Source organism: Macrobrachium rosenbergii, chromosome 14, assembly GCF_040412425.1.
Source record: "Macrobrachium rosenbergii isolate ZJJX-2024 chromosome 14, ASM4041242v1, whole genome shotgun sequence".
In the NCBI taxonomy this organism is placed as follows: domain Eukaryota; kingdom Metazoa; phylum Arthropoda; class Malacostraca; order Decapoda; family Palaemonidae; genus Macrobrachium; species Macrobrachium rosenbergii.
This window is the reverse complement of record NC_089754.1, coordinates 36,800,822-36,828,425: the sequence shown is the minus strand read 5'-3', so window position 1 is coordinate 36,828,425 and position 27,604 is coordinate 36,800,822. Positions and strand designations below refer to the sequence as shown.

The window sequence follows — 27,604 nt, the reverse complement described above, 5'->3', positions numbered from 1 at the left end:
TGAATAGATTGGCACTTTATTATTACAGTGTGTATAAATAACATGCAACAGGCACTTCGGGTTGCATCATAGATGCCTAACTAAGACAACAATAACGGAAGAATCCGAGAAAGTAACATCTTTTCTTAATAACAGAAAACATTGGCGTACAGCCTGAACGACAACAGGACAAGACGAACAATAAATAAACATAAATTAATATCATAATGATTCAAGATGATTATGGTACAAGTGCTCTGAAGGACAGTTTTATTTGACGATTAGCCTGACGTCACAGTTTCAAAGGTCAGCGATGCCCAGTTTAAACAGGAGTATTTTTTCTTTATGAGCAAATAAATAAATAAATAAACGTAACAAATAAACTGACAGAAACCAAAATTAACAGCACAACAGTCCTAGTTAAATAACAAGTTTATAACAAGATGGTTTTTTTTGTGTAAAAAAAATTCATAACAAAGAGAAATAAATTAAGAGTAACAAAGTCAGTCGTGTAAGGGGATTATCCGTCAGTTAATGAAAAAGGCGTCATTGACTGAAATCTTCCATTTAACTGAGGATGTTTCTTTTATACGTGGTGCGTCTGTAATTGTTAAACAACTAACAAATATAACAATAACCGCAACTTGAAATTAAAACCAACACATCGGTTGTTATGTACAACAATTTTCTTAGAATAACGCTTACTCAGCAGGTACTAACACATTTTTAGAGAGAGAGAGAGAGAGAGAGAGAGAGAGAGAGAGAGAGAGAGAGAGAGAGAGAGAGAGAGAGAGAGAGAGAGAGAGAAATATAATTCTGATACCATTTGACAGTCTTATATCTACAACACAGCCGAAGTATTTTTGCTATTAAGAGTCTTGTTTTTATAAGATAATTATTTTTGGTTGACGAAAGAAAAAAAAACTGCCTATAACCAGCAAATTTACCTTAATAATGTTTTAAAAGTAATTTTTTCATAAAAAAATCTACACAAAATAAATAACCGTAATTTAGAGAGACTGACTAAGCGTATGAACTTTTCAGACTCGTTATTCTGAAAGAGTTAAGAAACTATATTATGTATCGTACAATGATTTGGGTGTCCATTTTCGCAAAATCATAGCCAAAATAACAATAATGTATTGCAAGCTGAAACAGCAAGAATAAAGAGTAAAAGACAATAAGTCTCGGAAGAAGAAGAAGAAGAAGAAGAAGATGAAGAAGAAGAAGAAGAGGAAGAACAAGAAGAAGAAGAAGAAGAAGAAGAAGTACGACCTAAAGAGAAATATAAAATAATCAGATCATTCTAATGAGAGAATATCATTTCTTTTCTTTAGATTCCAATCCTTTGGTTACTGTCAGGCTTCTGATACCTCCTCCGTCGTGCCTCTCTCTCTCGCAGGGTTTACTAGAAACACAATTCTTCCGCTGAAAAGAGAAGAAGAAGACGATGTCCATTACCAAAACAAAAACAAACGAGGTTTAAGAGATTTCGAATGGAAATGTAATGAAATCTGACGATTCTAGTGTCTTTTCCCAAGGTGATGACTGATATAATGATGCTGCGTAAAAATACATTATTTACAAAAATATTATTGAATAATTTACTCACATTTTTTCTATCCAGTTATTAATTGTTTTTCTAAGAACTGATCTCCTCTTTCTATATTTCCTATTACCTTATGTTACTTCTTTCACGCGAACACCTAATTCTTTGGAAGCATGAATAACAAAGTATTTGCAAGAGTTACTGAAAGTTTTTGATTTGATAACTTGATCACAAAAAACTAACGAATGAATTCTGTGATCACAGATGAATAATGAGGAATAATAAGGAAATATTAAATCCTTTACACAGGAAAATAGACTAATTAAAACATCAGAAGTTAACAGATTTCATAAATGAATGACTTTAGTAGCTGGAAAGCTGAACGAATTACAAAATAATTAATGATGATTTACTGTCCAAAATCTTAATGAGATGCAGCTGCCATGCACTGTTGGGCTCAGGACATAAATATGAATACATTAAGGAATAAGCATGCATGGAATGAATGGGTAAACAAATATATATATATATATATATATATATATATATATATATATATATATATAAATATAATATATATATATATATATATATATATATATATATATATATATATATATATATATATATATATATATATATATATGTGATAGGTAACTATATTCTTTAAAATTTATGATTTTGAAAGCAGCTTTAAATATATATATATATATATATATATATATATATATATATATATTTATATATATATTATATATAATATATATATATATATATATATATATATATATATATATATATATATATATATATATATATATATATATATACTGTACACACATATATATACATATATATATACATACTGTATATATATGATAGGCAATTATATTCTTTAAAATTCATGATTCTGAAGGCAGCTTTAAAGAGCACAGAAACATATGTCCAAGAAAAACATTGAAAACGAGATGGCATTTTCCTTCATTACGCCACTGAGTTACAGCAAACACCGCATTGCTGGGACAGATTCGCCCCTGGAGACAATCCGCGTAAACATAATCTTACGTTTAGGCTTAGGGACACATCTGTCTTCCGCGAAGCTGTATAGGCTTTCCCCAATGCAGTTCCTCAACTCCGACGTCCAGCCTCCTGAATCAGTCTGGTAACACTGGTAGAAGTTTGTGCATAATTGTTTGGTTCCCTGAAAAAAAAAGAGGAAAATTTCATTCTCAGAAACAGCAATTAGTGCAGAAAGTTACGAAAAATTGTGAAAGTCCTTTTCGGTCCCTTTTAGCAGAGTTTCCTGGCCTATAAAAGTAGTGGAAATCTGTCTAAAGTTAAGCTTCTAAAGTTACTTGAAGTTAGAAAATCTTTTTCTGTCCCCTCTAAAAATTTCTTCTCTTTAAGCAAAGACTTTTCGGAAATGCACACAAATTCACGTTTTTTTTCCCAAGCTTTTTGTAATATATGGTTCAGTGACTGTCTCTGAGACAGGCAATTTGATTCTTCCTGTTTCTCTGTAACCCAGACTCAAGTAACAGAGCGATTCACGAAAAATGCCAAGATTTGTGGCCCAATTAAACTTATCAAATGCTCAGAGTAAGAGAACAGTACATGCATTCTCGTAGCAGAAGTAGGCTCTTGGATTAATTAGTCAGATTTAATAAAGAAATTACTTCACCACTTGATAATAGGTTCCAGATCTGTAATGAGAATGGCACTTTCTCTGTCAAAGAGGGACAGCCTCTACTAGCAGCAGGAATTTATAATATGTACAACAGATATATCGCTGATTAAGACTAAAACTCGCCAATGGAACAGCAGACGCCTGAAATATAGGTTAATTAAATAAATAAATAAAATAAATAAATAAATATGTATAAAAAGATCTTTTTTGATGGTCACTTGAAAGTAACTAAACAGCCTCTGTTGAAAGAGTTGTAGCGTCTTACTTATTTCTCCTAAAAAATATGGTATTTTGCAGCATGCTGCATATTAACCGCATCTGTTGACTGGCATCACCTTTAAAATGTTGAATAATCATTCTGTTGCTCTAACTTCTAATTTATTCATTTATTTACTTATGAATGATCACTTTTTCGAAACACCAAAACCTTATCGTCTGGTCGTCAATCATCAATAATATAAGTTCCCTGGCCTATTCTCTTCGTTCGTAATCTTGTTCTCATTTTCAAATAATTTTGTCTAAGCCGTTAAGATTTATTTGGTGTATACATATATTTTATATAATGTATATACACTTTATATATATATATATATATATATATATATATATATATATATATATATATATATATATATATATATATATATATAAAAGCAGGCATTATCACCTGAAAATATATGCTACCAATAACCTGCCTTCTTGGGGATTCGAACCGCCGATCACTAAATTAGCCGATGGTTCAAATAACTAAGGAAGAAGGTTACTGTTAGCACATATCTATATAATATGTATATATACAGTATACATATATACAGTATATATATAATATATATTTATATATGCATGGATTAATTAAGAAATAAGTTTCATAGAAATGCAAGGAAATATAATTATCGTCATTCTCATTGTGTCTACTTGTGGAGTAGTTATGAAAGAAATGTCAGTTTTGGGTTATCTTACACCTTACCTGAAAAATGCCACCAGGACTACACAATACGTAGTTATTACAGAACTGTTTTCTTATCCAAGGCTCGTCTGGGCGAGTCTTTTCTGCGCTACACCGGAAACTGTAGGTTCCGGTGACATCCACAGATCCTCCGACGGGACAGAGAGAGCTGTCTGTGGAGACAGGAAAGTGTATTTATGAGAGATGTGCTGAAAGTTTATGTACTCATACTTAACCGACCTTGCTGGCTGTCCTAGAGCTACTGCCTGTGCCAGCACAAAGCTGGCTTAATCTAAAACTAACGAACTGACTCACACAACCTGCAGTACGTGGACATGCAAGCATGGTTAAAAGACTGACTGACTAATTCATTCTATGTACAAAATGACATTTGGTATTGTGAACAGGTAATCACTATGTTTTCCTGAATGAAGAACTTGTATTTTTGTCAAGTCATATTCATTTCAGACTCCAAAAGTGAATGAAAGCCTAGCCAAATCCCTCTGATGTTACTTGTTTTACATACTGCAGTAAGCTTAACATTTATGAAAAATAACATATTGCGAAGGACTTACTGCTAGGTGCAGGCTGACATCGGTTAGCATCTTTATTGTACAAGAAACCGCCAACACATCCAAGGTCAGAGGCCGTGACAAATGCCTGTTTAATATGGCATCCACGGCAAAGATTCAGTGTCTCTCTTGCAGGCTGGCAGACATTGTAGGTTTTGCAGTCATCTCCAACGAACTGACACAGGGCCGTTAGATCAGGTGGTGCTGTTGTTGTGATGGGTGGAAGAGTAGGCGTAGGGGTTACAACAGTAACAGGTAAAGGAACGACTGTGGTCGTCTGCCCCGAAACAACAGTGCTAAAAGTTCCAGCAATTATAGTTGATGGGAAGCCTAAGATTACAGATGTCTTCTCCACTTGGCTAGTGACAGTAACTGGTGGAAGAGGGAGAGTACTGACTGGTGTTTGAACAACAGTAGTTGCAGCATTTACTATAACTGTCGTTAAAGTTACCACAGGGTTTGCTGGATAGACTGTAGTGACTTGTCCTGGAATAACAGTAAAGACTGTTGGTGGTGCTACGATAGTTGTTGCCATGCCTGTTACAACTGTGACTGTTGAAACTAGGCTTGTGATAGTTACTGGAGGCAAGGCAATTGTATTAACAGGGGCTAGCACAACATTCGTAGATGTTCCAATAATCACAGTCGTTACCTTTAGTGGATACATTATGGTAACTTGTCCTGGAATAACTGTAGAGACTGTTGGTAGTGCAATAACTGTCGTTGGTAAACCTGTCAGTACTGTCACTGTTGGAACTTGACCTTCAGTAAATATTGGAGGCAAGGTAACTGTAGGGACAGCAGATGATACAATATTTGTAGATGTTCCAATAATCACAGTTGTCAGTGTTTGTGGTTGGTTTAGTGGATACACTGTAGTAACTTGTCCTGGAATAACTGTAGAGACTGTTGGTAATGCAATAACTGTCTTTGGTAAACCTGTCAGTATTGTCACTGCTGGAACTTGGCCTGTGGTGATTATTGGAGGCAAGGTAACTGTAGGGACAGCAGATGATACAATATTTGTAGATGTTCCAATAATTTGTCAGTTGTTGTGTTTTAGTGGATACACTGTTGGTTTAACTGTGGACTGTTGGTACACTGTCTTTGGTAAACCTGTCAGTAACTTGTCCTGGAATTATTGGAGGCAAGGTAACTGTAGAGACTGCAGATGATACAATATTTGTAGATGTTCAATAATCACAGTTGTGTTTGGTTGGTTTAGTGGATACACTGTAAACCCTGGAATAACTGTAGAGACTGTTGGTAATGCAATAACTGTCAAACCTGCTGGAACTGCTGCCCTGTGGTGATTATTGGAGGCAAGGTAACTGTAGGGACAGCAGATGATACAATATTTGTAGATGTTCCAATAATCACAGTTGTCAGTGTTTGTGGTTGGTTTAGTGGATACACTGTAGTAACTTGTCCTGGAATAACTGTAGAGACTGTTGGTAATGCAATAACTGTCTTTGGTAAACCTGTCAGTATTGTCACTGCTGGAACTTGGCCTGTGGTGATTATTGGAGGCAAGGTAACTGTGGGGACAGCAGATGATACAATATTTGTAGATGTTCCAATAATCACAGTTGTCAGTGTTTGTGGTTGGTTTGCTGGATACACTGTGGTAACTTGTCCTGGAATAACTGTAGAGACTGTTGGTAGTGCAATAACTGTCTTTGGCAAACCTGTCAGTACTGTCACTGCTGGAACTTGACCTGTGGTGATTATTGGAGGCAAGGTAACTGTAGAGACAGGATATGATACAATATCTGTAGATGTTCCAATAATTACTGTCGTCAATGTTGGTGAGTTGAAGGGAAGTACTGTTGTTACTTGCCCTGGAATAACTGTGGATATTGTCGGTGGAGCTATGACTGTTGTTGGAATTCCTGTTTTCACTATAAGAGAACTAACTTGACTTGTTACTGTTATAGGCAATAGAGGACTTAGATTGACTGTGGTGTACACAGTACTGGTAACAGCACCCACAATTACAGTAGTGCGGGAATTTTGCACAGGTTGAGGAATAGCAGTAGTAACCTGCCCTCCAAAAGTTGTAGTAAATACTCCAGGAACAATAGCAGTTGTTGGTGGAGCTGTTATAACTATTGTGGATGGGACTGCACTATATATAGTAGTTGGAGGTAACTGCACAGTGTTGACAGGACTCAAGGCAAACTGAGTAGATGATGTAACAATGACAGTTGTCACTACCGGATCAGTGCCACACGGCTTGCCGGCGAGGAAAGGGAAGACACACTGGTCTAATTCATCAGCAAAGACAGTTCCAGGTTCGCATTCAAAGTAGTAAATGTGATAGTAACCGACCTTCATGCGGTCAACGCACCTGAAAAGAGGCATGAATTACTATACAAGTTCTTGTGGGATGCCTAAGAATATAACTATAACATCATTACACAAAAAATGCTACTGTTGATATTCGATGATGATTCTCTGATTAAAAGTTCTTTTTATTTAAAAACAGTGTGCGTTGCAAATGTTTCTTTTCAAGCATTGTAGACTATAAGATAGCAGAATGAATATGTAGCCATTTCTCTAGTGGAAAAATAATGAATATGATAATTAAAGCAATATTATGCATATGTTTATTATAGTGTTATGATGAGAATTCAAGAACCAGTGTACCAGAAACCCAGAAAGCATTTTTGGAGTGGGAGGGGTGACTTCATGTTTAAGAAGAAACTTTGCAAAAATTTTTGCGGATGTTTAGAGACTATAGTTAGTGCCACGTCAAAATTGACACGTTATTCAGTTACAATAGCTTGAGTACTGACGTATCTGGAGCAGTGAAATTTCGTAGAAATAATAATTAGTGAATCCCACACAATGGGTAAGTTACATAGTTTCAATAGCTGCTGAGAAAGAATGGGTAAAAATAAGGGCTCAGTTTCAAAAATCTAGCTAAAGTGACCCACTGACTGGAACCATTTCTGTTGAGAGGTGATAGGTTCCAAAGTTACTTTTACTTGAGACAAAATGTCATCAGTTTATTCATTAATTAGCAAATCGAAATCAGGCAACATTTCGCCTTGATAAACGTTATTTATCTACACAGTCACTGGGACTATAATTTTTTATTAAAATTGTTAGTGTTAATGCAGTTACTTTTCCCTCGTTTTAATATAATTAAAAATAACAACAGTGGACATATTACGAATAAGTGTAACAGTGGCATGAAAAGTGGTGGTATTAGTAAGATCAACAAAAAGTCACCAATGAAAATAAGAATCCTTCTAAAAACTCACCTGTAAAACCAACTGCAGTTCCTTGGGTGAGGAAATACACCTTCCTGGGTGCAGATGACTTTAGGATCAACGATGTAATCAGGATAGCGGGGAGCTAGATACAAAGAGAGAATAAAACCAACACTAAGTGGTTCAGGTGTAACAGGGGTGGGTCAGGCCAAGCTTTGAAAAAGGGAACAAAACTAGACTCCATACACCAAGTCTTTTACAAAAAAAGGATCTGTATGACAGAAAGTTTTAGGTTTTTGATTTTGAAGGCCTTACGCTAAGGTATGCTAGCTTTTTACTAGAGGGGCTTGTTGACCAAGGCTATTTCTTTTATTGGGGGTGATCAGGTTAGCCTAGGCTAGGTGCTTTGGATTACATTAGGACTCGAAACGACAAACGTAGCCTTGTAGTCACTTCTACATTAATTTTCGTAGGCCAACCAAATTCTTATCTTTTGAACTGTTAAATGGTAGCTTATTCCAGGGCTTACCTTTTGGTCCAGGGATTGCAGCCATGACAACTCCCGCCAAAACGGCGACAAGTGTCACCAGTACCACCTCCCACTTCACTGCCATCTGCAAAACGTGGAAGCTGTCAGTGTCACTAGACCTAATGTATTGACGTATTCATTGAAAAGCAATACATCCATATTGTAAGGATTTGTTTTTTCAGCCAGTTGCCCAGCTAAAATAGGACGAAAAGGAAGCGAAGGATAACCTATGTGGAACTGCTGCTGTTGCCCGTCCCAGCGGCGCCCACGGCACAGAACCGGTTTTAATGACGGCGATTACGACTAAGATCAGTGACAGGTACCGCTTGGTGCTCATATTGTAACCCCGTGCACCGCTAGCCTTGTTTTTATACATGCCGCAATTGATTGAATAAATAAAGAATGTTGGGCAAACCAGTTTGCTCCTTCTGCTTTCCTGTTAATAATAATAATAATAATAATAATAATAATAATAATAATAATAATAATAATAATAATACAGCATACTTGTTCTCAATTAAAACTACTAGCTATCTACTTTGCCCTCTGCACGTTTTAATTAATTAATTAATTAATTAATAATAATAATAATAATAATAATAATAATAATAATAATAATAATAATGTTATTACCTATCATACCTGTCCTGAAGTACAATTACTAGCTTCCTTTTAAATCTACTGTCTAATTCCAACTTTTCTTTTTTCAGTCCAAATTTACAAACAATCATAAACAATAATAATACTAATTGTGGTATCACTGAATTAAACCAAGAGAGAAAAACACGAATGCATCTTACAGAGAAAAATAGCTTAAAGCGAAGAATCCTAGATATGTGGGTCAAGTCCTTATTATCAAATATGTAACTGAACAGCTTGTAAAAAGTGGCAGTCCTAACGAACGTATCAGTTATATTTAAGACCAAGTTGCATTCTTTTCCCCTATCTACAGTAGATATTACAACATGACTGACATAGGACAAGGTACGTAGGTAGGTGGGTCTTTTAAACAGCCGAAAGTATGTCGGCTGCATAGCATTATAACTGTATCGTAGAAAAGGCTTTCGAAAAACAGGTTCTCATTGGGTAGCCATCCCCCATTTGTGGCGTGTTATTTTCGTAGACTTATCTGTCCTTTTTTTCGAGGTAAGTGATAAGCCTATAGTATGCTTAATTAATACTTCTATTGTTTCCTTTTAAAGTTTCTTCCACTCTTTACTTTTTTTTTTTTTAGTTTGGTACCTTGGAACCCTTAAAGGCCATTAACTTGGTAACCGGCATTCTATCGAAGAATTTACCGAAGAAAAATCAAGAAAAGTGACATTGCAGATGTCTTGACCAGTGTGGTAAATCGTAGATATTCCTTTTAAGTAAATTGTTTACAAATAGACTAAGGTGCACTTGTGCATATTTCTGTATCTTAAATGTATTGCCCTCAGATAAATGCTTTCAAACGTCAAGATGTTCCAGAAGTATGCATCCGCGCAGCACAAAGTTAAACAGTAAATACCCTGTTAGACTAATAAAGTGATCCCGTCTTATAAGGAAAACTATGCATTGAAAGCCCGTTCGTCTGCATGGAGGAAATTTTAGACTTATTCGTTATCACCAGAGCTGAATAACTCCCGTCACTTAAATCGCGAGTTTATCTTCTTCGTCTTCCTCCTCCTTCTTCTTCTTTTCATTCTTCTTGTAACAGCGTCACACAAAGCGACTGTCGTGCCAACAAGGGATTTCATGTGAACTTGCACCCAACCACTCTTTTTGTCCGCCCAGGGGACGCATGATGAATGGCGCTTCTCGTTTTTTGCCTTGTTTACTCTAGATAAGTGTTGACCGACTGGTTCCGTTCGATGCGAAAGATTTTTAATTGTCTGAAGAATTAAATGGGCTCGTCGTCTGTTATCTCGACCAGCTTGGAATATGGTTCCTACTTCTTATTATGCAGCTTAGACTGTGAAGTACCGTTGTATACCAGTGGCTTCCCTTCTCTCTCTCTCTCGGAACTAAAAACGAGTGCATCGAATTAATGGAAGGGAATGATTAATTTGACATCAATTATATTAAACTTCATATATTTTCTTAGTTATTAAGAAAAATTTGTTCATGTAACTAGTGATATATATATATATATATATATATATATATAATATAAATATATATATATATAAGTATATTTATATATATTATATATAATATATGTAATATATATATATATTATATACATATATATACTGTATAGATAGATATACATTATATTCGTTTGATTTTCCAATATATATTATCATTACTATCAACGCAAATAGAGTTCATTCACCCCCTTCCTATTGTTAAAATAAAGAAGGTCACTTTTAACCTCAAACGACCCATCGGAAGCGCTCTTCCTCTAATGCTGACCTATGACCTGGGATGTGAAGTGGTAATAGCGCCATCTACTGGCAACGAAAAGAACTGATAACTGTGATTAGTTGTGACCACATCACGTTCTTCTTCTGTTCCACTTTCTTTTGATATTAAAACTTAATCTCTCTCTCTCTCTCTCCCTGCAGATGTAAGCGCAAAGCTCAGAGACGCTTACATATAGTACACGTTTGACGTTAAAATGGTCGCCATTTTAGAAAGATCAGTAGCCTTTGTTTTGTAATAAGAATTCTTATATATATATATATATATATATATATATATATATATATATATATATATATATATATGTGTGTGTGTGTGTACATATATATATATATATATATATATATATATATATATATATATATATATATATATATATATATATATATATATATATATATATATATATATATATATATATATATATATATATATATATATATATAATTGTACACAAACTATAAGACGTTTAGCAACATAATGAATTTCCATACCCCTCTCTCTCTCTCTCTCTCTCTCTCTCTCTCTCTCTGATGATTCTCAGAATTCTGGTGCAGGCAATGTAAACTGTAATACCATGAGGAACACCACGTACGTTTCGTAAGCAAATGCGAGAGAGAGAGAGAGAGAGAGAGAGAGAGAGAGAGAGAGAGAGAGAGAGAGAGAGAGTTATGGAAATTCGTTGTGTTGCTAAACGTCTTATAGTGTGTTGACGACTGAGAGAGAGAGAGAGAGAGAGAGAGAGAGAGAGAGAGAGAGAGAGAGAGAGAGAGAGAGGGAGAACAGAATGGAAGCCACAAGAAGACTTCAGCAACCAGTAACTTCGTCTCATCATTATAGTTTATCACATTTTCGTAATTCCTAAGAATTTCTCCCGTGTAATTTATCGAGTTAATCGCTTTGGCTCGTACAAGATCTAAGCTCTTCAACTCTTTCTTCTATTTTTTCCTGTTTTTCCAGAAACCTCTCTCTCTCTTATTAGACTTGAACCCTCTCTTGTCGCCCGAGGGGAAAAAACATTCCCTCATTGCCCATTACACTGTAGTTGAAGAGTTGAAGCCTTCCTTCATTATAAAAAATGAAGAGGATAAATGAACTTTAACCTTTAAAATCTTATCTCGAAAAAAGTTTGTTTCTACTGATGAAAAACTGAATGACACTTACAGATACTTTTTAATATTTTCAGAGAAGTACTAAGCTTACTGAACATTTGGCTATAACGCGATTGAATGAAACTGCCATTGGTGTAAATCAACGGTTTATTTTTCATTGCAACTGCGATAACCTTGCAATATCAAACCTGCATACGTCTGACGAATTAAGCCAATAAAAAGTTCGGAGTCTGTGACTGCCAAATACGTTTGTGCGTCGGGTTAGAGATTTTCCAGGAAAGAGTTTGGAGCTCAGAGATTTCCAACACTGGACTTACGACTTGGGCATACACCCACTCTGCATCTCTGTCTGTCTGTCTGTCTGTCTGTGTCTGTCTGGCGTATTAAGCCAATAAAAAGTTCGACATTTGTGATGGCTAAATACGTATAGGCCTACACATCGGGTTGGAGACTTTTCAGGAAAAGAGTTGGGAGTTCAGAGATTTCCTACACCGAATTTGTGACTCAGGCGTACACCCAATCTCCATCTCTGTCTGTCTGTAAGTCTGTAAGCCTGTGTCTGTCTGTAAGTTCCTCTTCTGCGCCCACTGGGTCCTCCACATATAGGTAAGAGTCTGCTTATGCAAATGCTCGTTCTGAGACGGCGAATCTTATCAATGTGTATAAATCCAGAAACCGTTACGGAACGGTCCAAGGAGCCGTGCGAAGTGATGCACCCTTGCACGGGACATCAAAGAGGCCGAATTTGCGTACCTGCTGCAGGTAGGTGATTAAGTTACCTACCAGCAACACTTGAAAACATGGGGATTGGTACACCAGAAATGATACAGAATTAACATTACAACTACCGGTATTATTAATAACACGATTGTCGCGAATGTGACTGTTATTAGACTCAGGATATGACTGAACGTTTTTTTATTTAAATATACTTCATATTTTCGACATATCTTATTATTGTAATTAAAATCGTTTCTGTGTATATCGTTTTTCTAATAACTGATCTCCTCTTTCTGTATTTCTCATTACCTTCTATTACTTCTTTAGAATGAGCGCCATATTCTTTGGAAGCTTGAGAACTTCGAGTCAATGGCCCCTGTGGGCTTGTTCCATGTGAATAGGGTTCACCTTCTGAATAATAATAATAATAATAATAATAATAATAATAATAATAATAATAATAATAATAATAATAATAATAATAATGTTATTAACTTCATTACAGTGTACTTTTCGTTATCAATGCTTGAATATGATAAAAATTTACGTTTGATACAGTCTTACGAAAAAAGTTCCGTATAGAATAAAAAAAAAAAAACTCATTTTCCAACATGCTAATTCTGTTCCAAGCTGTGGCCTCTACTTTTTACGAAGATTTACAAAAATAAACTGCACATTGGAAATCGAAAGACCAATATTCATATGAAGTGATTTCTGGAAAAGGTCAAACGGTATAATAGTGCGACCCAATCTTCGACCTACGCAGACATATTCCCGTTTATCGAGATTTCAAAAATCACAACTTTGCAATGGAATTGTTACGTTTGTGACGTTCTATGCGATTAAAAATTGTAAAATACAAAGCAATTTTTATTATCAAGTTGATTGATTCGTATACTAAGTAACCTGGCGTTACAGCATCAACATTTTAAAAAGATTTTAATCAGGCTTTTAGAGAATGTGCCACGAGATGCGATGATTTGCAAACCTCGCGTGGTGCACTGTAGGCATTACTTCAGGTTCTTCACAGCTTCCCCTCGGACCCTAGCTGCAACCCCTTTCATTTCTTTGACTGTACTTCCGTTCATATTCTCTTTATTCCATCTTACTTTCGCACTCTCTCCTAACAATTGCTTTATAGCTCAACTGCGAGGCTTTCCTTACACCTTCAAGACCTTTTTACTGTCAATTTCCCTTTCAGCGCTGAATGACCTCGTATGTCTCAGCACTTGGCCTTTGGCCTAAATTTTATATTTCACTCTATTCCTATTCTAATCAACTTCGTTCTGCGTCCTTAAAGTTGGTTCATAACAAACTGATTTCGGAGGCAAAATTCACTATATTTTTGTCTTCTTCTCTCTCGAGTCGTCGTATGACCTAAATGCTTTCTTTCCACGCCTGGTTCTCATGACAAGTTTTCCGCAAGTCACCGTCGTCATAATCATCATCATCAAGAAGAAGAAGAAGAAGAAGAAGAAGGCGAAGACGAAGAAAAGAATGTGGAGATATAGACAGAAATTCAGACACGAAAGCGATTCGATTCCTTGAAAAGGAACTAAATTGGGTTCCAGTACTTTTCCCTTCGGGGTAAAGGTTTGAAAAGTCTCTTGTATATATGTGTGTATATATACAGTATATATGTGTGAGTGTGTGTCCGCGTGCGTGTGTGCTTGCGCGTATGTATGTGAATATCAGTTACGCCAGATCCTCATATCTCAGATAGCGTAGAGAAATGCAATTCAGAAGCGTTCATTTTTTGTTAAATAAATTCAGGTGTTTCCGGTTAACAGTGAAACCTGAAAATAACAGGTGACTGATTTCAGAACTGGTTGAAAATAATTGGATCTTTTTCTTTCCTTATCGTGGTTACTGTAATTCCAAATTTATAAAACAAAAAATATTGGCAAATCTTAAACATTTTTGTTTCTTACAACTAACAGTTTAAAGTCTGTAACTGTAATTAGACCATTTAAACTGGTCATATATACGCATTTACGCTCAGACGTGAATATCTTATAAGTAGTTATGAGTAATAGCCTTCATTCATACCCTCGAGTGGGTATGTAAACATATTTACGCGATGTCTCGATTGATCCAGTAAACATCAGTAAACATGTTTTATTTTTTCACTAGACGCATCCCCTTTGTAAGAACTAAAACCAAATCAGCAAATCTTTTAAGGATGAAGCTGCTAGTCCTATGCTCTCTTTTTTTCTTGGTGGGCAGCATTAGGCCGAGCAGCGAATCACGGGCCTAGCAAGCGTGTGTTTGTGCGTGCATATGTGTGTGTATGTGCGTTTGTATGTTTACTTCCGTGAATGTACCATCAGCTAACAAAGACATTTAAAATATGTGCTTGTATGCACTCATTCAAGTAAGTCTATTATTTCTCCTGTGATTTATCCATCTATCTCGCAGTTGCTTCCTTTTTTTATAATTTTTTCGCATGGCGAAACTTCTTTTTATCCAGTCGTACCCAAACTTACTTCGTCTTCTCTGCATTTTTGGTCCAAATTTATTATACTCACTGTCAAAACACCGCAGTGTGACACTTTTGCTACGATGGACTAAGACGGAACAGGTTCGCTCTGACCAGAGAGAAGGAAACTCGCCCTTGAGCACAACTTAACGATAAAGCTCAAACCTGATTGGACCGCAGGCTCAAGGTCTGGTTCAAGAGCAGGTGGTGTCTCCAGGAAACGTTCGCAGCTACAGATACGTTCATACGCTTGTTCCCATAGTACGTTTTCTCATCTGTCAAAGTTCACTCATGATGTATATTATCTGAATGAAGAGTCTGTATTAAATATATATATATATATATATATATATATATATATATATATATATATATATATATATATATATATGTACTGTATCAACATCAAACTTGGAAGCGTTAAAATTCAGGTGACAAGTTCATTATCAAGTGTCATTCATGGAAGAATGACTTGACAGGTTCATTATTTCTTTCTGTGTGTATATATATATAATTATATTATATATATATATATATATATATATATATATATATATATATATATATATATATATATACATATATATACATATATATATTATATATACATATATTATATATAAAAAATATATATACGACAAAATGTGCACAGAAACCATATAATAAGACTATTTAGTTAACACGACTCTTAGCTTGTTAATAATCAGTTATCTGGTGACACTAAAATAAGAGATATTAGAGACGCATTGAAATATTTCCAGGAAATAATTACTTCAAGAATTACTAAATGTTTCAGGATGTACATGAACTGCCTTTTCATTAAATCTCTCTCTCTCTCTCTCTCTCTCTCTCAATTACTATTTCATTATATTAGATATGTTCTCATTCTTTACTTCCTCGTTCCTTATATGCTCTCTCTCTTGCTGTCACCAAGAATAGACTTGAGTGAAATCAAAAGTTAATCTTAAGAACTTGTTATTTTAATTTATCGACGGCACGACTGTACAGAATATTGCTTAGAAATAAAGAATTAAAATAATACTAATACAAAACACTACTTTTATATTACGTGTCCCTTTACTTAAGAGCAGATAAAATTACCCAGAAAAAGATAGATAAATGACAATTTTTTAGAGAAAACTTCATAACTTGACGGTTTCCCGTCTGCTCGAGTAATATTACACGAAGTTATTACGAAACACGTTCCATGTTATGCGCTGCTACAGCGGATGTCTTCAATAATTCAAGACACAAACCACGCCCCTTGAAGGTAGAGTTATCGAAGGGCCCCGGCTAGACGTAAGTCGGTGTAGATACTGAAATTCTCTCGCTAGACGTAAATCGGTCTAGATACAATACTCCCTCGCTAGACGTAAATCGGTCCAGATACAATACGCCCTCGCTAGACGTATATCGGTCTAGATACAATACTCCCTCCCTAGACGTTATATCGGTCTAGATACCATACTCCCTCGCTAGACGTATATCGGTCTAGAAACAGAAACTCTTTCGCTAAGACTTGAAAATTACATGTGCGCGGCGTACTCGGATGACTTAATCAGAAGCAGCGAAGGTTTGCGACGGGAAATTGGTAATATGATTTCAGGACTGTGCCAAATGAAAAATGTTGGCCATGAAATTAAGTTCAAAATTCATTTCTTCCTTTTGGGGACTAACCAAAAACACAAGGGCCATAGCAGGCAATGGCCGTAATGGCGAAACCAATGAAAGAAATGATAGCTTTCTCGACCGTGATAATGACAAAAGTTAATTATGGTTGATACGTAAGTCAGTGAGATACTACGCCTGTTGGAAAAATTTTGAAAGTATCTGTGGCAGAAGGTAAGCCTTTTTATAAGTAAATGTTTGGATTTAAAGCATAACTAACGTAAAAAAAAATCTGATAAGGGAGATCGACAACTAATGTATTTTACCGAATCTTGCAACGGGCAAAATGGCAAAAATGATTTAATTAACGCTGTGTTACAAGGAAATTCTTTCAATGCCCTGCTGTGGGAAATCATGGACAAGAATACTGTTAACTTCTGATCAAACAAACAAAAATTAAATGTAATACAAGGAACAATGAGGTTAACAATCGAAGGCAAACTATACTAGGTCTGAAAATAGGATCTCTGTGAGGAAGCCATTAACCTAGACTTTACCATAGTAAAACTAACTTCCCTACAAGACCAAGACCCATAATAATGAAGAGGCATCCAGGGGAGAAAGGGCGGGACCGAAACACGAGTCTGGTGTGAGGCAGGAAGTGGTCCGGGCGAAGGGGTTAAAGGAATTATCATTACTTGTACCTGCTGAGACCAGATGAGGGACCAGGACCAAGAGGACTCGGCTGTTCAGTGACCCCTAAGACGGCAACATCTGCGCGCAACAACACAGGGAAAAGTCAGGAGATTCGATTTTGTCTGCGTTCCACTTTCGTCGTCAATTGTTTTTTGCACTTCCAGAGGTTATCGGGGAGATGTTAATTTCAAAATATGTCATTCATGGGAAATAGTTTCTTAAAATATCTTGTAAAATAACCTCCCTGATTTATTATTCGGGGAACAACATAAGCAATCTAGGTTTAAACACGAATAAGCCGACTAATAAATTCATTATCTATTTCGGTATATAGAGTTACCATACCTATAGTCTAGATACTAAGAAGTCGTCAAATACAATTAGTCACGTTCATAGGTATTTTCGTTCTCATAGATTTCTGCCTTTTTTTACGGAAATAATTGCAAAAGCATGTAAGCACTGCGAGATACGCGGAAGCTAGAAAACAGTAAAGTTACAAAACGAGTCTCATTTGCTCCGAACTTGGATTTGACTGTAGTCATAGCAACTATCCAACTCTCTCTCTCTCTCTCTCTCTCTCTCTCTCTCTCTCTCTCTTCGGCTCCTGAAGGGTTAATGAGATTCTCCTCCTCGGAATTTGTATTCCGCCTAGGACTAGCTTCTAGGGGGCAACTGTGTGTGGCTACAATAGAAAGCTGAAGAAACAGAAGAAAAAGAACTGGGAACAACATTTTTCGTTGACCTCGCTTCAGATACCGCAAAGTCCAGCCATTGTGGGACAGACTTTCTCGCAGACCAGTTTTTTTTTTTTTTTTTTTTTTCGGAGGATCTGCATCTATCTGGCTTAGAAACAGTGTTAATTTGCTGTGGCGAACCAACGTGTAAACCTTAGACCGACGTGCTAACCTTTTGTTTAGTGCGTGAGTGTGTGTGTTTGTGTGCGTGTGTGTGGTTTACAGTTGGTTTTAACTCTTCCTTGTCTGTTTTTTATGTCTGTTTCTAGCTTTTTTTTTTTTTTTAATGACCTTTGACTTTCTGTTACTACGATTCCCCGAGGTTAATATTCCGGATGTAGGTCTAGTTAATGAAATTTGCTAATCCAGTCACACCATCTTATTGAGAAGTTGTTTCATTCCTATCTTGTTCTTTATTGTATTTCTTCTTTTATTTGATTAAAAGAGCAGTTTAATCTGTAGCTACATATGATAAAGTTTTAAACTCTCTCTCGTAGCACAAGTAGTAGAGCGTTCAGCTCTCAGATTGAATAGTCAACGTTCGATCCATGAATTACATGAAGAGGGCGCGGTCACTAATAATTCAGTATTCATCTGCTGGCCTGAGTAATGATTTATGGCCCTAGTCCTTAATAGACTGTTGTGGGTCACTGCTGAGGTGGAAAGGAGAGAGAGAGAGAGAGAGAGAGAGAGAGAGAGAGAGAGAGAGAGAGAGAGAGAGAGAGAGAGAGACGACAACAAAATGTACACCTTCAAAAACGTAAGGACCTCATAGAGAAAGGTACTAATAAGCTATTCTCTCTCACTCTCTAAAACCATACGAGGAAATAATAATAATAATAATAATAATAATAATAATAATAATAATAATAATAATAATAATAATAATAATAATAATAATAATAATAATAATAATAATAATAATAATAATAATAATAATAATAATAGTTATTATTGTTTGAATTTACAAGATATGGCTTCATTAGACGAGTTCATTTATATTTTACCATCCAAATTCTTCGTATTATGCATTCCTCTGATGCGTGTGTCCACACCCCACTGGCGTAACATCTAATAGTTAAATAAGGGTCTATTTTCAAGTTTTCATGTTCAAGAGAGAAAGGAATAATAGGAAGGAATTAGAGTAAAACATATCATTAATGCAACCTTCATTAATAACGACGAAGAGAAGGATGGACGAAGATAGAAGATAATAGCTAATGGCAAATAATAAAAAGAGTATGTAATAATAATAATAATAATAATAATAATAATAATAATAATAATAATAATAATGGCCAAAAGAGAAGAACATAGACACAGGTTTTGATTAAGAGAGACTAATCCAATTCAGAATTGTTTATTTCACAGGTAAAATAACTCGTTAAGGTCTTTGTACTTTCTGAATGACGTTCATTAGAGCTGGGCATATCAAGTCAGGTTTCAACCTGTAATTGAACTGCAGTAAAAGGGGAGAGAGAGAGAGAGAGAGAGAGAGAGAGAGAGAGAGAGAGAGAGAGAGAGAGAGAGAGAGAGACATGAGATTGGTTTCACCTGCAAATGAGATGCAATCAAATCAAAGAGAGAGAGAGAGAGAGAGAGAGATATTGGTTTCACCTGCAAATGAAATGCAATACAGAGAGAGAGAGAGAGAGAGAGAGAGAGAGAGAGAGAGAGAGAGAGAGAGAGAGAGAGAGAGAGAGAGAGATTTGGCTTCACCTGCAAATGAAATGCAATAAAATCAATGAGAGAGAGAGAGAGAGAGAGAGAGAGAGAGAGAGAGAGAGAGACTGGTTTCACCTGCAAATGAAATGCAATAAAATCAAAGAGAGAGAGAGAGAGAGAGAGAGAGCTAAAGACTGGTTTCACCTGCAAATAAAATGCAATAAAATCAAAGAGAGTGTGAGAGCGAGAGAGAGTTAAAGACTGGTTTCACCTGCAAATGAAATACAATAAAATCAGAGAGAGAGAGAGAGAGAGAGAGAGAGAGAGAGAGAGGTTTCATTTGCAAATGGAATGCAATAAAATCAGAAAGAAAAGAGAGAGAGAGAGAGAGAGAGAGAGGACGAAAATAACAATATATATATGCTAAATATACTGTATATGCAATACTGTATGTATATACAGTCGGTAAATATGTCTACGAAATTAATAATATCTATGTATTAACCCAACGCCATTTAATGATCTTATTAACACCGCGATGATAAACACAAAACAAGTAAAAAATGCGCTGAAGTTTCATCGGCGCAATCGAGTTTTCTGTACAGTGTATGCTGTATAAGCCGTGGCCCATGAAGCTTTCAGCCATGCCCCGCAGGTGGCCTGTCCTATGGCGTTGCCAGACGCACAATTATGTCTAATTTTAACCTTAAATAAAATAAAAACTACTAAGCCTAGTGGACTGCAATTTGGTATGTTTGATGATTGGAGGGTGGATGATCAACGTACCAATTTGCAGCCCTTTAGCCCCAGTAGTTTTTAAGATCTGAGGGCGGACAAAAAAAGTGCGGACGGACAGACAAAACCATCGCAATAGTTTTCTTTTACAGAGAACTCAGAAGATAAGATTTACCTTTTGTTTAAAATTTTACAAGCGAAACGTTATAGGAAGCAAATCCATTTCTGGACGACCCCCATATAAGGTAAGGTCAAGATAACTAATTCTGTAGGACCGCCCGTAGGCCTCTATATATATACATATATATATATATATATATATATATATATATATATATATATATATATATATATATATATATATATATATATATATATATATATATATATATATATACATATAAATGTTGTATCATTTACATGTCGAGAGAGAGAGAGAGAGAGGGTGAAAATAACTCCAATGTATGTATGTATATATATATATATATATATATATATATATATATATATATATATATATATATATATATATATATATTAAATGCAGTATCATATATGTAACATGGTGAGAGAGAGAGAGAGAGGCTAGCCAAAGGCATCAACCTCTTTAATCCGTTTATGGAGATTTCAGGCTATGGAGACTGTGGCTGTCCTCCCCATCTTTAGCTATATTTTACGGGATACAGGTTTCTTACTCAATCATAACCGCCTCTTTCAAACGAGCTGACCCTTCGGCCAATTCATCTCGAGTTTTTTTTTTTTCTTTCTTTTTGCTGTGTACAATAACTTTGATCGTGCAATAACCTAACGGTTAATCCAGTTATGAAATCATTCCCCCACCCCTTTCGTTATTTATGAAAACGGGTCCATGTGTGTGTGTGTGTGTTTTTTTTTATCCTTTTTTGGGCTGTTGAATTATATACCTGACCACGAAATATGCCCTTTTTTTTCGTCTCACGAGATGATTTTGTGGAAGAGCAGTCTGTAAAAAGAATATCAAGTTCAATCTTTGGAGAAAAAAACCAGGAGGGAAACGTTGATCGGTTTGTATAAAACAGGTTTTATTACAATGTGGCGCCCTTACTTAAAGGTGGCCCTTAATAAGTGTGGTCAGTTGTCGAAGGGCTTAAGAAGCCTGGTGTAAATCTTTAAAGTGCAACAGGCAATTTATCTCTGACACTGTGTTAACTTAGGTCAGGCAATCATATATTCGGGGTATCATTGAAAACCTCAGATAATTCCCATTCCGATTACTTTAATATCATCTGTCAATTATGTTTAATCTTCTCTCTAATGTTATCTACTGGTTACTTTCAATTACATTTCCCTAATAACCCAACACTGTAATTCTGTCTGTTCAAGTCTCTTCACCACTTAAAGGTGATAAGTATTACATTGAGCCTCTTCTTTAAGTGTGATTCTCGCTCATGAACCAGACTTAATCGCCGGGTGCTGGAGAACTGTTGGTGGGCCTTCGAGATTTCATTACAGATAAGCTGCCATTCGCGCGTTCATTTTCTACCTATCTGAGGGGATGATTATTTGCGGTAATGTCCTCGATTACGGCGAGATCGGACAAATTAATTAGAAGTCAGACGAATTAATTTGCAATCTTCTACCCGGCCGCGTTTGTTGTGGCTTATGGAGAGGAAGTAACAGCGGCCCGAGCGATTCTATTTGGAGGTCGGATTTTTGAATATCAAGTTCAGGGTCAGCTTAATTCATATGCGAACGTCGGTAGGTATCAGTTATTACTGTCTTTAGTTCCTTTGTACGTAATTCTGTTCATTATTGATGTTTAAAACAACATCAAAATTCATCGTCGTTTAAATGCCAAAGAAAGAATAGGAAAATGAAAACGTCTTCCGCAATGAAAGGTATTAAGCGTGTTTGTATGTTTGTGCTAATATTTTCATATTCTTACACAACCACACATACGGAGAGGGCAAATTCTAACAGTTAGTTCTTTCAGGTAACTAAGAAAAGACAAACATGCAATCTGCCAAGTTTCTTACTTCAATAAATCATTTATCATCACGCTATACTGATTCTATACTAATTTGACACCAACTCGCAGTGATAACAAAAGACAACGAACAAAAACAACTAAAGGAAAGGAGAGGAAAGGTCACGCCTTTTGCAAGTTCCATGAGAAAAAGGGATCAACTTTCTGAAGACGCCCAGAAAAATGAGCGATGGGACGATTGCCCTTGGGTACCCCTCAGACAGATTTAGCTCGTAAGGCTGAATCGAAACGCCCCGGTCGTGAAGTCAACGACCGGTGTGGATTACGGGCACTGAACGAGCCCACTACTGGCCTTTCTCTGCCCAAATGCCCACCTGCAGGAGACAAGTGGGTCAAGGAGGGCCCCAAAACCTCGGGTACTAGGAGATAGTGAAACGGAAGGGGAGAATATTTCTGTTCAATTCAGGTCCATTTCTTTATCAACGTTTCTTTCAGAAATATTATATTTTCATTAAATGAATATGGAAGTATTACGTGATTTGCACGATTTATTTATTTTTCTATTTCAGCTCTACTCCAGGCAACATACACTGGCATTAAGTGAGATATTTGTTTTCGTCATCAAAATTATACAAACCTCCACTTATTCCACAGGGAAGGATCACACGAGACACAAAGCACTTGAACTGATAGTTATCAAAAGACAGACCAAACAACAAGTTAAAATAAAGCAGAAAAGTCATCATATGAAAAAGCTTTAAGAACTGACATGAAATACCATGAACGGAATCACAGTCACAAGCACGATAAGAAAATGTATGTCTGAGTCTTGATTCACAGTTGGTGAGAAAACACTGTCCGGTACAGGTAGGTATAGGTGACAGAGGAAGAATCCTCTGTCAACCTCAAGTTTCTGTCTATTCACCTTTCTTGCTCAATACAGACTGACTCTTCGCCTCGTTTTCCTCTTACCGTGTGTTGTGAGCTGAGCAGTTCCTTAGCGAGTGGCTACGCGAGATCACAAAGCTATACTCCTGGTCTCCTCTACCTGCCGAATAGTTATACCTGTGGACGGACGGACGCACGAACGCCTACGTGCATGTACGTACTTACGAACCCGCATGCATCCTTCTGGACTTCCTCATTCCCCTTTTTTTATTCTGACGCATTCTTTTTTTCTTCAAGTGCTTTCCTAATTATGCTGGTTCAATCAAACGCGTTTGGCTTTCTAAGGGAATATTGTGGACTCACTAGCGGCGTCTGACAGGGTGAGTTTGATCTCTCTTTTATTAACTTTGAAATGCATGATATTTCTATTTCCTTGAAATGCTTCATTTTGTTGTTTATTTTATTTTTTATATATTCTGTTGTATTCTATTTTTATTTATTTAATGCTTTCCTAATTATGCTGGTTTAATCAAATGAGTTAGCCCTTCTAGGAGAATATTGGGGACTCTCACTAGCGGCGTCTGACAAGGTGAGTTTTGATCTCCCTTTCTGACTTTGAAAAATATAATAATTTCATCTCTCTCTCTCTCTCTTCTCTCTCTCTCTCTCTCTGCTGTTTTCTGAATATCTCCGTTGACGTATAAAGATTCAAATATTTTTGACGGTTTGAAAGCGCCGTAGTTCACAAAATAATTTATTCTTTGCCGTAATGTCAAAACCAGACGCCCAGAGAAGTTTTTTATCTGACCTGGCGGTGATCTGGAACTGTCATGTAACTTCAGCTGTTGTTTAGACATCAAAGGCATTTTATTCTTAATAACACGAGCTTAAACAAAACTTAGACATTCACAACGGAACTTTCCTTTCCCTCTCCAGTGAAGAATGTTTTGATAATGCCAGTCGTATAATGATGTTTAGATAATGCTAGTCATATGATGATAATGTTTTGATAATGAGAGTTGTATAATGATAATGTTTAGATAATGCTAATCGTATGATGATAATGTTTTGATAATGAGAACTGTATAATGATAATGTTTAGATATGCCAATCGTATGATGATATTTTGATAATGAAAATCCAGCAATGATGGTTAGACAATGACAATCGTATGATGGTAATGTTTTGATAATGACAATCGTATACTGATAATGTTTTGATAATGACAATTGTACAATGATAATGCTGTGCGAATGCCAGTCGTATAATGATAATGTTTTGATAATGCCAATCGTAAAGTGATAATATTTTTATAATAACAACCATATAATGATTATCATCGAGGGAAATTCACTGTATTATTATTCATTATGAAGACACTCGATTATCAATTCACAACTCACTCTTGGTAGTTTTCCCTTTGGGATGATACATATATACATACGTAAGTATAAGTCTCTAAAAGCAAAATGTGTGTTTTTTAGACTTTTTTTAACTTGTAAAAATGAGATAAATATGAGCTCTGAATTTCTGTGATTGACGGCTGCCCCTCCCTTCATAAATTTGGAAGGCATCAACTTGATTGGTTTTACAGATAGTTTGCACGAAATGTTGCCTTTATGTTTGGTTTTTTCGCTACCTTTTGTTTTATTTTGATTTAAATTTTAACTTACCGAATTAATCGTTTGTTTAACTTTATTTTGTTTAGTGCTGCTCTGGTTTTTTTTATGATTATGGTATCTTTTACGACCTGAATATTAAATAGAATATTAAGCTCATTTGTTGGTTTGTTACATCTGCCGTCAGTCATGACAGCACGCCAAGAACCTGCACCCACACACAGGATTGTATATACGTATATATATATACATAATTATATATATATATATATACACTGGTAAACAAACACACACATCGACGTATATTTGAGCATAAATACATACGACACACACACTTTGATGACATATGTCCTATATATTCTATATGGGTTTTGTATATTCTGCCTGCTGTGTTTTATATTTAAATTTATATATAGAACGTTAATAACTTTATTTTGTTTATATCCTCTTGGTTATTTTTATGATTAATCTTTTTTACAACCTGTCTCACTTGTCCATTTTATTGTTTTTGGATTTGAATCTGCCGTCAGTCATGACAGCCCCGTCCTGAGTATGTTAAAGAACCTCACGACCCACTGAAAACAGAATTTCCACAATGGTCCCTTGATGAAGTATATAATAAGACTTTCAACTTTTATTGCAAAGATGACTTTGGAATAAGAGTTGAAGGTCTTGGTACCACTTTCGTTTATTTTCACGTGAGGACTTATATATATATATATATATATATATATATATATATATATATATATATATATATATATATATATATATATATATATATATGTATATACATATATATACATGTATATATATACTGTATATATACATACATACATACATACATACATTAGCTGACAATCATTTGCTCCTGAAGCATACATCACTCACTGGGGTACCGTTGCATAAACTCGTCTTTACACACGGCAGAGGATAATACTCGAGGACCTGTTGTTCCCGGTCCGGTGTCACCGCTCGTCGGAGCATTTAATTCTGTTGATAATCGGCCGAATATAAAAGATTTCTTTTTTTTTTTTTATCAGCGCCTGCTCATATCTTCTGTGATATGTTCCGGCAAGTCTTTGGGAACTCTATAGTCTTTTGTTTTTAGTTAACTTTTTCTTGTTTTTATGTTAATTTTGTTAAATGTTGTTATTTTGCTATTTTTGTTAATTCTGTTAAAATTGTTTTGTTCTTTTTGTTAACTTTTGTTAATTTTTTTTTGTCATTTTTCTTACTTTTGTTCTTTTCTGTTATTTCTCTCAATTCTGTTAGTTTTATTTTGTTATTTTAAATTTTTTTAAATTTTATTTGTTAATTTTGTCATTTTGTTATTTTCATTTTTTTAAATTTTTTTTACTATACCGTTAATTTTTCATTTTGTTATTTCGTTAATTTGTGTTACTTTTGTTAATTCTATTCGTTGCTTTGTACCCATTTACTTGTCGATTGCCTCGTACCTTCTCTAATACCTCGTGATCCGAGCCTCGGATAATTCTCAATGCTACGATAATCATCAACTTGTCTGCTATAGATAATTATGAAAATTCTCTCGCGAAGAAAAAGATATTATAATGTTCTTTATGGAGACGGGAATTGCATACAGGTTTCCTACATAATACGCTTGGTTCATAAACCTTTAATCTTACCTGTCACTACAGATTTTTTTAGGGCACCTTCAAAATGCCTGACACATGCACCAATAATAATCATGGCAGATGTCCGCCTGATTTTTTTTTTTTTTTGCTTGGGCTCGAATACTCGAATACTTGATGATGGGAATTATAGCTGTTGTAGTAATTATATACTGCTATTTTGCACGGCGCAGAAGGAGACTGATACGTATGTATGCATGCATATATATATATATATATATATATATATATATATATATATATATATATATATATATATATATATATATATATATATATATATATATATACAAGGTTCTGATATACTCATCCAAAGCTGGAAACTATAAAATAATACTTTATATATATAAAAAAATTGCATAGATGTTATGTATGCCTTTGATCTAGATCAAAACGCATACATAACATCTATGCAATTTTTTTTTATATAAAAAGAGTATTATTCTATAGTTTCCAATATTTGGTATGAGTATATATAAGAATATTTATATATATATATATATATATATATATATATATATATATATATATATATATATTTATATATATATAATATATATATATATATATATATTGAAATGTTGACAAGAAACTATTTAAGTAGACCACAGCACCTGCAAAATGTCACGATTGATTTATTTGACAAATTTTACCTTACCGAAAATATACTATTATTAATTTTTAGTTAAGAAATAGTATTCTTGTTTTAACCCCACTGAACACCATTACACAATCAGATTATAAAACAACACTGAACTTGCTAGACAGACTATAAATCTTTTCATATATGAACAAGGTGAAATGACAAATTGTCAAAGGCCTCTGTCTAAATCTTTCCTCG

The 27,604-nt window shown here is 35.2% G+C and overlaps 1 protein-coding gene across 2 annotated transcripts; it reads right to left on the bottom strand.

Annotated features, from left to right (window-relative positions):
* Positions 1 to 23,667, bottom strand: LOC136845934 (uncharacterized). Of its 2 annotated transcripts, none has more exons than XM_067116435.1 (8): positions 23,574 to 23,667; positions 8,481 to 8,565; positions 8,003 to 8,096; positions 6,061 to 7,083; positions 4,737 to 5,725; positions 4,183 to 4,334; positions 2,594 to 2,729; positions 1 to 1,407 (listed from the first exon to the last, which is right to left on the bottom strand). In XM_067116435.1, the coding sequence occupies exons 2-8, from the start codon at positions 8,563 to 8,565 to the stop codon at positions 1,388 to 1,390; spliced, it is 2,499 nt and encodes an 832-aa protein (XP_066972536.1). In that variant the 5' UTR covers positions 23,574 to 23,667; the 3' UTR covers positions 1 to 1,387. The 2 variants fall into 2 exon arrangements, with proteins under 2 accessions (XP_066972536.1, XP_066972537.1); XM_067116436.1 differs by lacking the exon at positions 23,574 to 23,667 and adding an exon at positions 23,239 to 23,515.
* Positions 23,668 to 27,604: the final 3,937 nt, after the last annotated feature.